The sequence below is a fragment of the Anas platyrhynchos genome, chromosome 28 (assembly GCF_047663525.1).
Source record: "Anas platyrhynchos isolate ZD024472 breed Pekin duck chromosome 28, IASCAAS_PekinDuck_T2T, whole genome shotgun sequence".
In the NCBI taxonomy this organism is placed as follows: domain Eukaryota; kingdom Metazoa; phylum Chordata; class Aves; order Anseriformes; family Anatidae; genus Anas; species Anas platyrhynchos.
This window is the reverse complement of record NC_092614.1, coordinates 870207-883867: the sequence shown is the minus strand read 5'-3', so window position 1 is coordinate 883867 and position 13661 is coordinate 870207. Positions and strand designations below refer to the sequence as shown.

The 13661-nt window shown below is 70.6% G+C and overlaps 1 protein-coding gene across 3 annotated transcripts in view; it reads right to left on the bottom strand.

The window, feature by feature from the left end:
* The window catches only part of ARHGAP23 (Rho GTPase activating protein 23), a 33444-nt gene that overhangs the window by 7027 nt on the left and 12756 nt on the right, over nt 1–13661 (bottom strand). For 2 of the 3 annotated variants that reach the window (XM_072029041.1, XM_072029040.1), the window contains exons 2-12: nt 7787–7966; nt 6183–6207; nt 5213–5305; nt 4785–4863; nt 4508–4562; nt 1983–3423; nt 1542–1697; nt 1267–1378; nt 1118–1175; nt 863–1000; nt 480–779 (exon numbers count right to left, since the gene is read on the bottom strand). In XM_072029041.1, the coding sequence (XP_071885142.1) occupies nt 480–779; nt 863–1000; nt 1118–1175; nt 1267–1378; nt 1542–1697; nt 1983–3423; nt 4508–4562; nt 4785–4863; nt 5213–5305; nt 6183–6207; nt 7787–7966 (2637 nt within the window). Of the gene's footprint in view, nt 1–479; nt 780–862; nt 1001–1117; nt 1176–1266; nt 1379–1541; nt 1698–1982; nt 3424–4507; nt 4563–4784; nt 4864–5212; nt 5306–6182; nt 6208–7786; nt 7967–11279; nt 11977–13661 lie in introns of those variants that run through there. The other variant, XM_027445416.3, reaches the window with a different exon arrangement.

Sequence of the window (13661 nt, the reverse complement as noted above, 5' to 3'; positions counted from 1 at the left end):
CAGCACCACGGGGACCATGTACGGCACAGGCAAGAAGCTCCCTGCAGGTCTCATCCGCAGCCACGGTGACACCAACGCGCCCCGGGGTGCTGACGCACCGCAGCCGGGGCTCCAGCCAAGCCACACGCGCTCCTCTGCTGCTTCACTACCAAATGCAACCAGCGGCACCGGCACAGCCCCTGCCTGGCCGAGCCTCCACGATGCTCCGAGAGCCACACCGCCTGTGCCGAGCAGCTCGGCGCACCCTGCCTGGCCGAGCCCACGGAGCCGCGCTCTTCTTGGATGCGGCGGTGCCCGGCAGCCCCCGTGCACCCCTGGGAGCACGGCGCGGCGCGCAGGACGGGCGAGCCCCACGCTGCCCGGCCGAGCACGGGCTGGCCGTGGCCTGGGGAAGCAGCACAAGGCAAAGAGCCGGAGAGAGCCGAGGCGGTTAGTGCCGGGAGAGCCAGAGGCAGCCGGGAGCCCCATGTGGCTCTCACCTCGCCCTCGGCCTTGCTGTTCTCCCTGATGACTTTGATCCAGGCCAGCATGTCTTCCCGATCCTCTGCCTGAAAGAGATATTCACAGAAGTCAGCGGTCGTCAGGCGGAAGACGTGCTTCCTCTTGGTCTCGCTGTAGGAAATGTCCACCAGGCACGCTCGGATGCTGATCGGCTGCTCCTCCTCACCTGGGGCCGGGCCGCAGGTCACTGCCTCCCGCCTGTCCTTGCACAGGTACAGCGAGTGGGTGCGCAGCACGGCGAAGACGCGCTTCCACTGCCGGATGCCTCCACCGACTTTCTGCGGGGAGAAGGAGCCGGGCCCGGCCGTCAGAGCTGCCCGCGGGCCCCGTGCCGCTGGCCGGGCCGGGGGTCCCCGCGTACCTTCCCCTTTTTGGTGAGGATCTGCTTGTAGTGGAGCCAGCCCTCCTTCCTCACGTCGCTGAACGTCACGTCCGAGAGGTCGGAGGTGGAGTGCCTTTTGGAGCGGGTGTCTTCGGACGTACCGAGGCTGTCCAGAGACTGCGGGGGCGAGACGGAGCGCGGGGTCACGGTGCTGGCGTGGGCTGTGCCTGGCCCTGCCACCCCCCCCCGGGGTCCGTGCCACCGGCACCCCCAGCCCCGGCCGCCTGCACTCACCCCGTCGGTGAAGAAGCTCCTGAGCATGCGGAGGCTGGGGACCCGGCTGGGCATCCTCCTGCGGAGAGAGCAGCCCCGTGAGCAGGGGGGGTCACGTCGGGGAAGGGACGGTGCCTGCCTGGTGGCCGGGTGGCAGGAGCCAGCCCTACCTGAGGATCTTCCCCTCATCCCGAAATGTGTTCAGACCATCGTCGCATGACTTGGAGCGCTCGGTGGTGATGGCCAGGAGGTAGGAAGAGCGGCGGCCGGCCTTGATGCTGCCTGAGAGGGGAAGGAGGGCAAAGCACACGGTCACGGGGCTTTGCAGGGCTTGGGCAGGTGCCGAAGGTGTCCCAAGGGGGAGAAGGGGGCAGAGCTGCAGCCCCCGGCCACAGTGAGCCCCTCTGCCCCTGCCAGGGGCTGTCCCCGTCCCATCCCCACTTACTGCAGTCCTGCGAGTAGTGCCGGCTCAGGGCGAAGGCAAAGGTGGGCGAGGAGGGGCTGGTGGCAACGGCGGGGGCAGAGTTCATGGCACTGGAGACGACGGAGGAGGCAGGGACGTGCTTGGCCTTCAGGTCGATGCTGGGGCTCGTGGGCTCGTCTGCGGGAGAGGGGTGGGAGGTTGCAGCAGGGCGTAGGGCAGGACAGGACAGGAAAGCCTACACTGGGAGCACCTGACCCCAAAAAAGCCAGAAGCCCCCACTGCACCCAGACCCCCGCACAGAGCAACCCTGACCCCCACCGCACCCTGCCCGCTGCGTCCAGCCCCAGCCCTGGGGCCCCCACTTTGGGACTTATCCCCCCCACGGTGCCCTCCCTGCCATGGGGCACCCCCTGAACTGCCCAACCTGGAGCAGGGCCGATGCAGGCGAGCTGCCAAACTCACCGATGAAGGGGATGGAGGCCAAGGAGTCCTCGGGGGCCGCCAAGGGGGCCACGCGCCGGCCCGAGCGCTCGGCTGCCGGCCTCTCCCCTCTGCTGCCGGCTGCCGGCGGGTCACAAATGTCCGTCTCCTTCACCCCATCGGGGAACACAAAGTTCATCTGCCGCAGGGGGGGCGGCATCTTGCGGCCCGTGGGTGGCTTCTGACGCAGGACCACCTCCTCCCTCCGCTCCTCGTGCTGCTCGGGCACCCGGCTGCTCTCCATCCGCTGCTCCTGGGGGGCTTCGAGGGCCAGCGGGGGGCCGGGATGAGTGGGGCCGGCAGGCAGGGGGGCGACGGGGGTCACCCTCTCCGGGAACGGGGCTGCGGTGGCGGCCGGCCGCTGCGTGATGCTGAAGGTGGGGAGGCCACCGAAGGCCGGGTCGCGGAAGGAGCGGGCGTGCAGCAGCCCGGTGCGGCGCTGGAAGGAGGGGCTGTAGCTGCGGTAGCCGATGTAGCCCGAATCGTCCACGCTCTGCAGGTTGGGCTGCGACGGGTGCTTCTGCACGGGGGCTGCCGGCTCCCGCGGGGCAGCAGCGGCGGTGGCGGAGGAGGAGGAGGAGGAGGAAGGGGGCGCGAAGGAGCTGTGCGTGCCGGGTGGCCCCGTGGCCGTGGCGCGGCAGAGCCTGTCGGGTGGCCAAGCGGAGCGGTCGAGGCGAGGGGAGAGCAGGGCGCCGGGCTCCAGCGCCTCCATGGAGCGCCCGCAGCGGCCCAGGCTGTGGTCGGAGCGGGCTCGGTGCGGCCAGCCCTCGCGGGTGGGCTGCAGCAGGGTGTCGTGCGAGGCGCTGTGGGGCCAGCCCCGGGGGGCCGCCGAGCCCCCCAAGCGGTCCTGGGACACGCTGCGGTAGCGGGGGGGCATGGCGTAGCGGCGCTCCTCCGAGGTGCTGCGCCGCGGCTCCTGGCTGCAGAACCAGCGGGACAGAGCCTGCTGGCACTCCTGCCGGCCCGGCACCCGCGGGCCCCCGCCGCCCTCCTTGAAGCCGCAGTGAGTCCGGTGCTCCGCGAGGTGCTTGGGACCCCCCCCGTAGCAGGAGGGGGCAGCGGGCGGGACCCCGTACCGCTCGGGCAGAGACGATGCGCTGGAGCCGGGGCAGGCGCTTCGGGAGAAGGAGCCGGGGCGCCCGTGGGGCACAGCAGGGCGCTGCGGGGGGCCCCCAGGCTGCGGGTCCTCGGGGCGATGCGCGGGGCTGCCACCCCCCTCGCTGCGGGTGCTGCTGAGTGGGGCCGAGGGGCCGGCGGGGCGGTGTGCGCGGGGGTCCGGAGGTTGGCCGGGGGGCGGCTCGGTGCCCCGCGCCTGGAAGGGGTAGGTCTTGCGTGGGTAACAGAGGGGAGGGGGCTCGGGGATGCTCTGCGCCCCGCCGGAGTACGGCTCGTTGCCCTTCAGGTAGGCATCCTGCGAGTACGCCTGCGGGAGGACGGGGAGGGGGTCAGGGAGGGGGGCACCGCGGCCACAAACCCCGCTCCCACCCCCGGGCAGGACCCCGCAGGGACGCTGCCTCCTCGTTACCATCGGCTCAGGTTGGGCAGGGCCTGGTTGCAGCCCCCCCACCCCCCAGGTCCTGCTCTCTCACGGGGACCCCCCCGTGCCGAGCAGCGCCGCCGCCGGCCCCTTCCGCTCTCCCCTCCGCCACGCAGCGCCCGGCTGCCCCCCCCTTCCTGCTTCCCAAAATACCCCGGGACGCACGGGCTGGCCCGTCCCCGAGCCCTGGTTTCCCCGTCTCACTTTTCACAGGCGCCTCTGCCTCCACGCCCCGGGAAACCTCAGAGCCCGGGGAAGGCACAGAGGTGAGAGCCCCCCCCTTGCCAGGGCTGCAAGACCCCCCCCCATCCATCTGGGGACCCTGCTGCTGCTCGAGGACACCAGCAGCTGGTCCCGGTGCTTGCAGACCCCACAGAGGCGCCCACCGACCTCCCCCAGACCCCTGGGCTCCAGCCACCCTCTGTGGATAAGCCAGACCCTAAATCCCAGAGCACCCAGCCCTGTGGATACGCCTGACGTTGCCCCCCAAAAAAGCAGGGGGCACATTCCCCAGCCCTCCTGCCCCTGAGCCCCCCAGGACCACCATCTCTGCATCCACCCATCCTCACAGGGGCCCTGTCCCCAGGTGTCCCCCGGGCACCACTGTGATCAGGGGCACTCGCCCCCCAAAAAAAACCCACAGGATGGGCCCAGGCAGGGAGAGCAGCCCCTCTCCTCCCTTCCTGGCTCCCCCCGCGGAGCTGCTCAGGGTTCTGCTGGCAGCCCCCCCCCTGCACACCGCAGGAATGCCGGCACACCCCGGGAGGGCCACGCCGGGGAACCTGAGCCCTGGAAACCAAACCGGTCCCTGGCACCCGCCCGGCAAACAGCGGGGGCAGGAGGGATTTCACTGCCCCGCGCCCGGATCTGCACCTGATTCAGCACCGGTGCCACCAGGACCCTGAGCTGGGGGGGGCGGGGGGGGGCACAGCTGGGGGCAAAGGGTTCAGCCAGGCAGGGGGGTGCTCACCAGCTGGAGGATGTCCTCGTCCTTGGGCATGATGGAGAGCTCCAGCACATCGTCACTGCGGAGAGAGGGGGCGCGGGGTCAGGAGGGGCACGGCCGGGGGACGCCTGCCCCCGGGGGCGAGACCGCGCGCGGCCGGGTCCCTGCGGCACCTTCGCCTGCCCCAGCTGGGACAGGGACGGGGCCTGCTGTGACGTGTCCCCTCCACGTCACCTCCCGGGCTCTGCCCAGCCCCGTGCTGCTCCCAGCCCCGTGCCAGCCCCCCGGGAAGGGGACTCACCTGTTCTGGATCAGGGCGATGACCTGCGAGTAGGTTTTGCCAATGATGCTCTCCCCGTTCACCTTGACCAGCCGGTCCCCTGCAGAGGGGGGGAAGAGATAGTCACCCCGAGCGTGCCAGAGGTGGGGACGCCTGGCTGTCCCCTCACAGCAGGGACAGGACACATCCAGGGCTCCAGTCACGGGCAGAGCCTTGTCCCGAGTGACAAGGGGAGCCGTGGGGACCCCAGCGCTGCTCAGGGCATCCCCACCCAGCGATGACAACAGGGAGTAGCGAGAAAGGGGGAAAATGAGAAAATGCAAGAAAAGGACCAAAACGAGCCCCCAAAGCCCCGGCAGACGGGGCAGAGCTTTGTGCCCATCCCTCCAGCAGCTCGGAGCCTCCCTGGCTCTGTCCCCCCCCTTGCACCCGCGGCGTGCCCCGCTCACCGGTGCGCAGCCCGGCTTGGTGTGCCGGCCCGTCCTCCCGCACGTTCTTCACGAAAATGGTGTCCATGGGCTCCAGGCGGCTCCGGGGGGGACCTGCGCCCAGGGGACAGAGGGTCAGGGAGACATCGGTGGCACGGACAGGTCCAGCCCCCCACGAGGAGCGAGGCAGGCACCCCGCACACCCCACACACCACGCACACCCCCTGCCCCCCCAGGCTTTTGCACGCTCAGCCCCTCGCCGCCCCTCCTCTGCCTCGCTGAGCCCACTACGCACACTCCTGCCCTGAGAAACACAGGTCCTGCGTGGGGGAGACCCCTCTGGGGGGTCCTGAGCTCCCCTTGTCCCCAAAGCAGCCACAGCTCCTCCTTGGCACCACTGCGGCTGCGGTGACGTCCCCCCCTTGGCGGGCATGTGGCTGGGGCTGGTGCTGGCAGGGGAAGGGCGGTGGGGACCCGGTGCTGATGCTGAATTCCCCGGGGACCCCCCGCAGCGAGGTCGGTGTCCCCCCGGTCCCCATGAGCACCCAGCACTGGGTCTCAGCACCCCAACCCGCCCGGCCCCGCGGTGCCTCGTCAGCCCGCCAGCGCCTCGATGCGTTCTGACGCCTTCACATTCTCTCCCATCACCGTCAGCCCCCAGGGGAGAGGCCACGTCCCTGTCCCCAGACACCCGAGCTCAGCCCAGCCGTGCGCCAGGGGTGCGGGTGCTGACCCCCGCCCGGCTCCCCAGCTTTGGGACAGCCCCCGCGGCACAGCGAACCCCCCGAGGGGGCACCGCACCCTCCTGCCTCTCCGCGTGTCCCCAAGCTGTCCCTGTGCTGCCCCACTGCCTGCCTCCACCTGGGGCTGTGCCGCCAGCACCACGGCCACCGACCAGCGGGGACGGCTGACCACGAGCCCACCAAAGCCCCCGCCCCAACCCACAGGAGCCCTCTGACACCCACAGCCCCTGCGCGGTGCCAGCGCTTACCTGCTCGGTTCCCATTCTCCTCCTCCTGCCAAGAGAAGAGAAAAAAACTCATTTGGTGGCGGGGCCAGGACGGACACCACAAAGGGACCGGGAGGGGACAGGATGGGGCGGTGGGGTTGGATTCCCCCAGCCAGGACAACTTGGTGGCACCCCACAAAGCCCCTCGCGGACCCGCACGTCCGTCTGTCCCCCTGCCCTCTGCCGCCCCAGGCTGTGTGGCCAGGGTAAAATTAACTCCTGACACCGGATCCCGCAGGGCCGTCAGCGCAGCAGGGAGCAGGACCTGGCCCTGGGGCACCAAGCTGCTGGGGAAGGGGCCGGTTTTGGGGCAGGGAGTGTGAATTTGCCGTGCCCGCGTGGGCAGTGGGGCTCGCCCTTCTCTGGATCCCCTGAGCCTCCCTGGGGGGAGCATGAGCCGCCAAGCCCCCAGCTCCACGGTGGAGCCAGCTGCCCCCTGGGCCGCTCAGCCCCACGAGCAGGTCCTGAGGATGGAGCCAGGTGCCTGGAAGGGGATTTCTCACCCTGCAAGTGCCTGATCCTGCCATCACCAGAGCAAAGCGCTGGCTCGGCTCCAGGCAAGAGGCTTTGCCAGCAGCATCTCTCGGCAGGGCACTGGGGCACAGCCCCGGTGTGCCCAGGACGGGCACTGGGAAGGGCCAAGTCTCCACCACAGCGTGAGGAGGGGGCGCTCCTGGTGAGGAGGAGGGGGCTGGAGGGACCTCACCCCATTGCCCAAAGGGAAGGAAAAGCCACGTCCAGCACACACCCAGCACGTGGGACACCACCACAAAGCTGCCTGTGCGCCGAGCAGCTGCCACGGTGCCAACACCAAACCGTGGGGCTGCTGAGGGACCCTCGGGGGGACCCTGGAGGCACCGACTCGCCCCAGCGCCCAGCCTGGCCCCCAGGCAGCCCCGCTCCCCGGAAAGGCGCTGACGTGGCCGCGGCGGTGCTGGAGCGCCAGGAATGCGGAGCTGCCGCCCCCCTCCCTGCTGAGTCAGCGCCACCGAAACTCAGCCCCCAGACCTGGCCGCCCGCCGGCACCCATGGGTGCTGAGCCAGCCGCGCCCTGCGCTGCCAGCTCGGAAGTGCCGGGTTTGGCTCAGACGGGTGCCGGGAGCCAGTCCCAAAACTCCTTCCCAAAAGCATCCGCCCGTGGTGGCTCCCCGCGGGTCCCTTCCCGGCCATGCCATGGGGATGCCCCGCCGGGCAGCGCCGTGCGCTCCAGCCTGAGGGGGCTCAGCCCCAGCAAAAAGCCCCCCGAAGGCACAGGGCTGCCCAGTGCCCAGCCCCAAAATCCAGGAGGGAGCGGGCAGGCTCTGACACAAGGCAGAGGGAGCTGGAGGGATTTGGGTTGGTTTGGTGGGGGTGGCACCGAACGGAGGGGGCTCCCCAGCCAGACAGCCAGCGGGGTGACGTCCCCACCTCTGCCCTCGCAGCACGGGGGGACAAAAAGGGCTAAAATCCTGGGCAGCATCCCGCAGCCATGTCCCCAAGCATCCTAACACCAGCTGCCCCCCACCACCAGCCCCTCTAAGCCCCCAGGTTCCCCTCTCCAGCAGACCCCGTCCCGGGGTCCCCCCGCCCCCAGCCCCCAGCCTTACCTTGGCCGGGGAGTGCACGGCCGACTCGGGGGGGTAGACGATGAAGTGGCGGAGGGTGAAGCCGAACCCCCCCTGCGTGCTCTTCCGCAGCACCACCGTCTTCGGGCCCCCCCAGGGGAAGGGTCCCTCTGGGGGCGCGTTGTCGTTCGGGGACGCCCCATCTCTGCGGCCCGGCGTTGGCTGTGGGGACAAGGGGGGGGTGTCAAACGCAGCAGGGTGGGTTTGGGCAGCCAGCCCCCACTCAGCACCACAGCCCCCGGCCCTGGGGTCTGCTGGAAAGCCCCCCCAGGTCCCAGGAGACCCCTCCTGACTTCCAGCCCTGCAAACAACAGCTCCCAGAGCCCCATGCGAGCGCCTGCAATGCCAAGCCCCCAGCCTCAAATCAGGGACTGCAGGGACACGGAGCGTGGCCACGCGTCCTTCCTCGAGTCCCCCCCCTCAGGCACGTCCTGTCACCTCCGTGCCCAGCCAGGCGCACAGCAGGGGATGTCTGACCAGGCTGTGCCTGCGAGATAACCCTCGGCCACCCCGCTGCGGGCTGGGGAAGGAGCTGCCACCAGATAAATCCACCGGCGGCACCCGCACGCCAGGAGCAGCAGAAGGGACCAAGAGGGACCCCTCCCTGTCCCCAAGCCCCCATTGAGCTGGGACACGCAGCCACTGCCTGCTGGTGCTGGGGGGAGAGCCGGGGCTGCAGGGGGGGCGCCTGCATCCATGGGTGTCCGAGGTTGGGTGAGCCCAGGGGGGCGCGGGGCTGCTCGGATGGCAAAGCCTGGAGACCTCGCTGAGCTGAGGAGGGGTCTGCAAGCCCACGGCGAGGCCAGGGGAGGGGGCAGGAACCCCAGGGACATCACCGCACCTGGCTGAGCACCCCACATCTGCTGCCCACGTCTGCAGGGGGGGTTCCTCCAGCCCCCCAGCCCCCCAGGGCCGGATCCGTCCCCGCTGGCAGCTCGGCTCACGCAGCAGTGCCCAGGCTTGAGCAGCCCCCGGGTTCTGCCCCAGGGGTGTTGAAATTCAGACGACATCTCCCCCCAGAGGGAGGGCAGCAGCGGGCGCTGCGGTGATGAATGAGGGAAGAGACAAAAACCAGGCGGGGAGGGGACGGGGGGGGACGCACAAAGGGATGGGGCACAAAAAGCCTTTGTTTGCCTGCGCCTGTGCTGAGCCGGCCCTTTTGCTGCGAGGGGCTCAGCACGGCTCCCTGCACCCCCGGTGCCCTGAGTCCTGCCTGTGGCACCCGTCCAGGCTGGGGGGGTCCCATCCCTCCAGGGGCAGGGGCCCAGCACCGCAGCCCCCCAGCCAAGGGCTCCCGTGTGGCCTCTCCCCAGCACAGCTCCTCTCCTGGCCCCCACGCCCCCCCCCCAGCAGCTCCGTTTGGGGGCAGCGACTTGCATGGAGAGCCACGGGGATGCTCGGAGGCTTCGCCCATCTGGGAAACGAGGGCGGCTTGGAGCACCTGCAGACCCCACGGGTACCCCCCCAGGAGGTGCAGAGCTGTGATGCTCCAAACCCTGGCACCGGGGGGGCAGAAAACCCCAGCACCCGAGTGGAGCACAGCAACACCCCCAGCCCTACGCACCCCCAGGACCCCAAGTCCTCCCTGCGCCCTGGGGACCCCAAACACAACCGGAACGGGCTCCCCAGGTTCCCTCAGGGACCCCAGGCCCCGCACCCCGTGCCTCAGTGCCTGTCCCCATCTGCGCCCTCCATTGTGTCGGCCGCCGGCTCGCTGGATTATTTTTAAGCTGACAGCTGAATGTGCCCCGCTGATTTTAACCAGCCCCGACAAGCCTCCGGGAGGGCAGGAGCGGCGCAGACACCAGCGGCGGCACCGACCCACGGGGACGGGGACGGGGACGTGTCCCTGTGTCACGGGCATGTCGGAGCCGTGGCCGTGGCTCCAGCGTGCCCGGGACACAGGGACACGTCCCCAGGTCCGGGCTGCCCATTACCAAGCACTTAGCGCCAGCACCAGCTGCCCAGCAGACCCCCGGGACCCCCCCACACCTCTCCCCCCTCCCTGACAGGCTGAGCCGCCCCATTAGCATCCAGCTCGCTGCCAGCCTCAGAGCACAGGGGCAGACAGAGGGGGTTCTTCCCGCAGCTGTGGATGCTGAAGCGGGTCCCAGCCCCCCCTGTGAACCCACCACGGAAAGCGCCGAGGACCCCAGGCGAGAAGGGGCCGCGGCCGGCACCCAGAGGAGACCCCAGCCCGGTGCCCATCGCCCGGAGCTGGTCCCAGGAGCCCAAACCCCCCTTGCAGAGGGGCTGGAGGAGATCCCTGCGTTGCGAACAGCCCCCCCAGGCTGTTTCCAGCCCAAGGTCCCGACCTCGTGGCGGAGGAGGGACTGAGCAGGAACCCAGCACCCTGACCCTGCAGCCAAGGACAGGGGGACGCCGGGTGGGAGCACAGCGCGTTCCCTTCGCCCTGATCCCCCGTGGTCCCCCGTAGGACTTCCACTGCCCCACAGGCCCCATCAGGGGGGGGCTTCCCCCTCAGTCCCCGGCTCCACTTCATCCCCCTGGCCTGCGCCAGCCCGGTGGGGGAAGTCACCCGCTGCAAAGAGACCCCACAGAGACCCCAAGAGACCCCTGTGAGGACACAGGCACAGCAAACCATCCTGCACCGGGCTCATCTCGCCGTGCCCCAGCTCTCCTCACCACCCGCCCCAGCTTGGAGCTTTCCTGGGGGACAGCAAAGCCCCAGCGAGGGGCTGACACCTGGTTTGTCATCCCGGCCTCTTGTCCCCGGCACCCCATCCCCTCTCCCCGCGGGCAGCCAGCGATCTCCTGCTTTGGGGCTTTATTTTAACGGCAGCCCGAGGTTTCTGATGCGCTCTGAGCAGCTGCGCCCTGCTTGTTAACCCGGCTCCCCACAACCTCCAGCCCTACGTGGGAAGGGGGGGTCTGTCCCCATGTCAGGCACCGCTTTAAACTTTGCACGAGCTGCCCCCGAGCCCCTCTGAACCACCCCACAAAGCCTCCCCAGCGCTGCTGTCCCAGGGCCGTGCTCATCCCAACAATCAGCCGTGGAGCCGGGCACCGGGCACGCTGCCCGCCCTGACGCGGTGCCGGCCGGCACCTCCCGGGGACAGGCGGCCCCGGTGCCCCCCCCTGATCCCTCGCCCGCGGCACCAGCAGCGGGGCCTTGTGCCACGTCGTGCCCCCCATGGGTGGGTAGCCCCCGCTGGTGCTGAGCCCCCGCAGAACAAAGGAGAGCTCTCCCCACATCCCCCAGAGCCTTGGGGTGGGCAGGATGCGTCCCCCCCCCCAAGGCAGGACAGAAGGAGCAAAGCCCCCGTGCACAGCCCAGCCTCAGAGCCCCCCAGCAGGGCACGAGCCCGGCCCCCAGCCTTGACTCCCCGAGCCCCCAGCCCCAAGAGGAGCCAGGGCAGAGGGATCACAGCCCCAGCCCCCCCCCCCCAGCGCCCTGCAGCCCCCCAACCTCGCTCCCCCCAGCCAAGCAGCGACTCCCGCGCGCGGTCCTCACCCTGCGGCCCTTGGCGGTGCGAGGGGGCGCGCAACGGGGCCGGGGTCCCGGGGGCCAGCGGGGCTCGGGGGCGGCGGCGTGGCGGCGCAGGCTGCTCAGCCAGATGCAGCGGGGCTCGGGCAGGCTGCAGTCCACGCCGACGGCGCGCTCGCACCGCCAGCCCTTGCCGGCTCGCTCCACGCTCCACAGCGCCTTGCTCACCACCGCCACGGGGCTGGGGGCCGGCGGGGGACCCCGCAGAGCCCGCCGGGACCCCCGCTCCCCTCTTCCTGAGCTCTCCTCCACCATGCGGCCGCGGGACGGGCACGAGCTGCGGGTGGCGAGGCGCAGCAGAGCGGGCGCTCAGCCGGTGGCCGGCGATGCCACGGCTCCCGTCCTCGCCACCGGCCCCGGTGGGGGGCTGGCGGGGTCCGGCCGTGCCGTGGCGGCTCTCATGGCTGCTGGCGGCTCTCCCTCGGCAGCAGCACGGCCCCCACCGTGCACGGGGGGGGACGTGTGGGGGGAGGCGGGCGGCCGCCCGCCCCAGCCCCGCTGCAGGGCTCCGGCTCCAGCTGCTCGCGGCGCTCAGCGTTCCCAGCCCCACCGCCTGTCCCCCCCCGTGGCCTGAAGTTTTGCTTCACACACACTTTCCCTTTTTCCTTTTTTTTTGTTTTTTTTTTGTTTTTCATTTGGTTTTCTAACCGCCCCCTTCTTCCTCCATCACCCCGGGCAGCATCCGACCCTCCCCGCTTCCTCCTCTCCCTCCTCCCAGCCCCTTCCTTCCTTCCTCCGCCGCGGGGCACCGGGCGATGCTGGGATGGGGCTGACAGCGGCCGGCACGTCCCTGCGAGGGGCTCCGCAGTGGGGAGCCCACGGAGGAGAAGCCGGGGGTCCCAAAGCCCCCCCCCAGCCCCTCTCTAAGCACAGGGCCCAGCGGAGCCCCCCAGCAGGGCCATGTCCCAGCCCCACGCTCTGTTCTCGCAGCCCCCCCGGTGGTGGTGGCAAAGGGAGGGGTCTCCAAGGACGCTCCCCACCAGGAGCCCAACCAGAGCCCCCCAGCTCCTCCGCTGCCCCCAGCACCCCGGCACCAGCCGGTCCCTGTTCCCCCCAGGCAGCCACGGGCCACCAGCCCCCTTGATCTAATCCCCAGCTCCCACAGCTGTGGGATTATCAATTCCCCTTCCCCAGCCCACCCCCCTGCGCACCCCCCAGAGCCACCCCCACCACGGCACCCAAAGAGGGGAAGAACAAAAACAGCAGCACCCAGGGGAGCCCAGGCTGCTCCACGGGGTGCAGAGGAGGAGGAGGAGGAAGGATGGGGAGGAAGGAGCGGGAGCACCCAGGGACAGGGACCTGGAGCTCAGCATCCCCTCGGGGGCCCCGGGCACATCTCGGGGGGGGGGGGGCAGCGGCTGTGGCCCCAGCTGGGACAGCCCCGCACGAGGGCTCCCGTGCCGCATTCCTGCCGCGCTGGAGGCCGGGGGGAGGCACGTGTGGCCGCGCCGGGGAAATGCCGGGCATTGCTGGGATTGCAGCCCCCGGCCACGGCCCCCTCCTCTCCTCAGCCCCCCCTGCACCACGACCACGGAGGGACCAACCTGCCGGGACCGAGCCCCCCACGTGCCACCAGCACCACGGCGTTCGGCGCATCCCCAGCACCGACCCTGGCCAAGGAGCCACAGCCTTGTCCCAAAACAGCCCCGGCGCCTGCCCCGAGCCCCTCCAGGGGCTGCTCAATGGGCCCAGCAGTGTCCCCAGAGACCCCACTGCACACCCCCAGCACACCCCCCAGCACCATCCTGGTGCCTCTGCGCCAGCACCCCGGGGACAGAACGGGACGTGGTGACATGGGGACACGAACCCATCACTGCCCGTCCTCCCCTGGTCTCTGGGCACCCCCAGGGCCACCCCCATGTCACCCAGTGTGTGTGCCAGGGGTGTCCCATGGGAGCCACCCTGGGGGGCTGCCCTGGCCCCCGCCTGCAGCCCGGGGCCAGGCAGCCTGCCCATCTGCCCGGCCTGCCCCGACAGGTAGAGCCGCCGAGCCGGCGGAGCGAGCCGGGGCTGAGGCAGCTGTCGGTGCCACGCAGCGGCCGGGGGGGAGGCGCTTTGCTTCCCTCCGTCTGCTGAAACCAGGCAAAAAGGGGAAAAATTGCAGCTTGGGGCTGGGGGCTGCACGGTCCCTGGGCATTGTGTGTGACCCCGCGCCCTGGGGGCCTGATGGGGAGCGCAGGGTGAGCCCCCACCCAGCACCGCTCCCTGGCACCCATGCACGGCCCCGTTTGGCCACGCAGCCCCTGATGCTCAGCACCAACACAGAACGGGGGCGTTCTGCGGCCCCGGGGTGCTCCCAGCACCTCAAACAGCAACGAGGCCAAAGCGGGGGCCGCTCCCCCCCGTGCA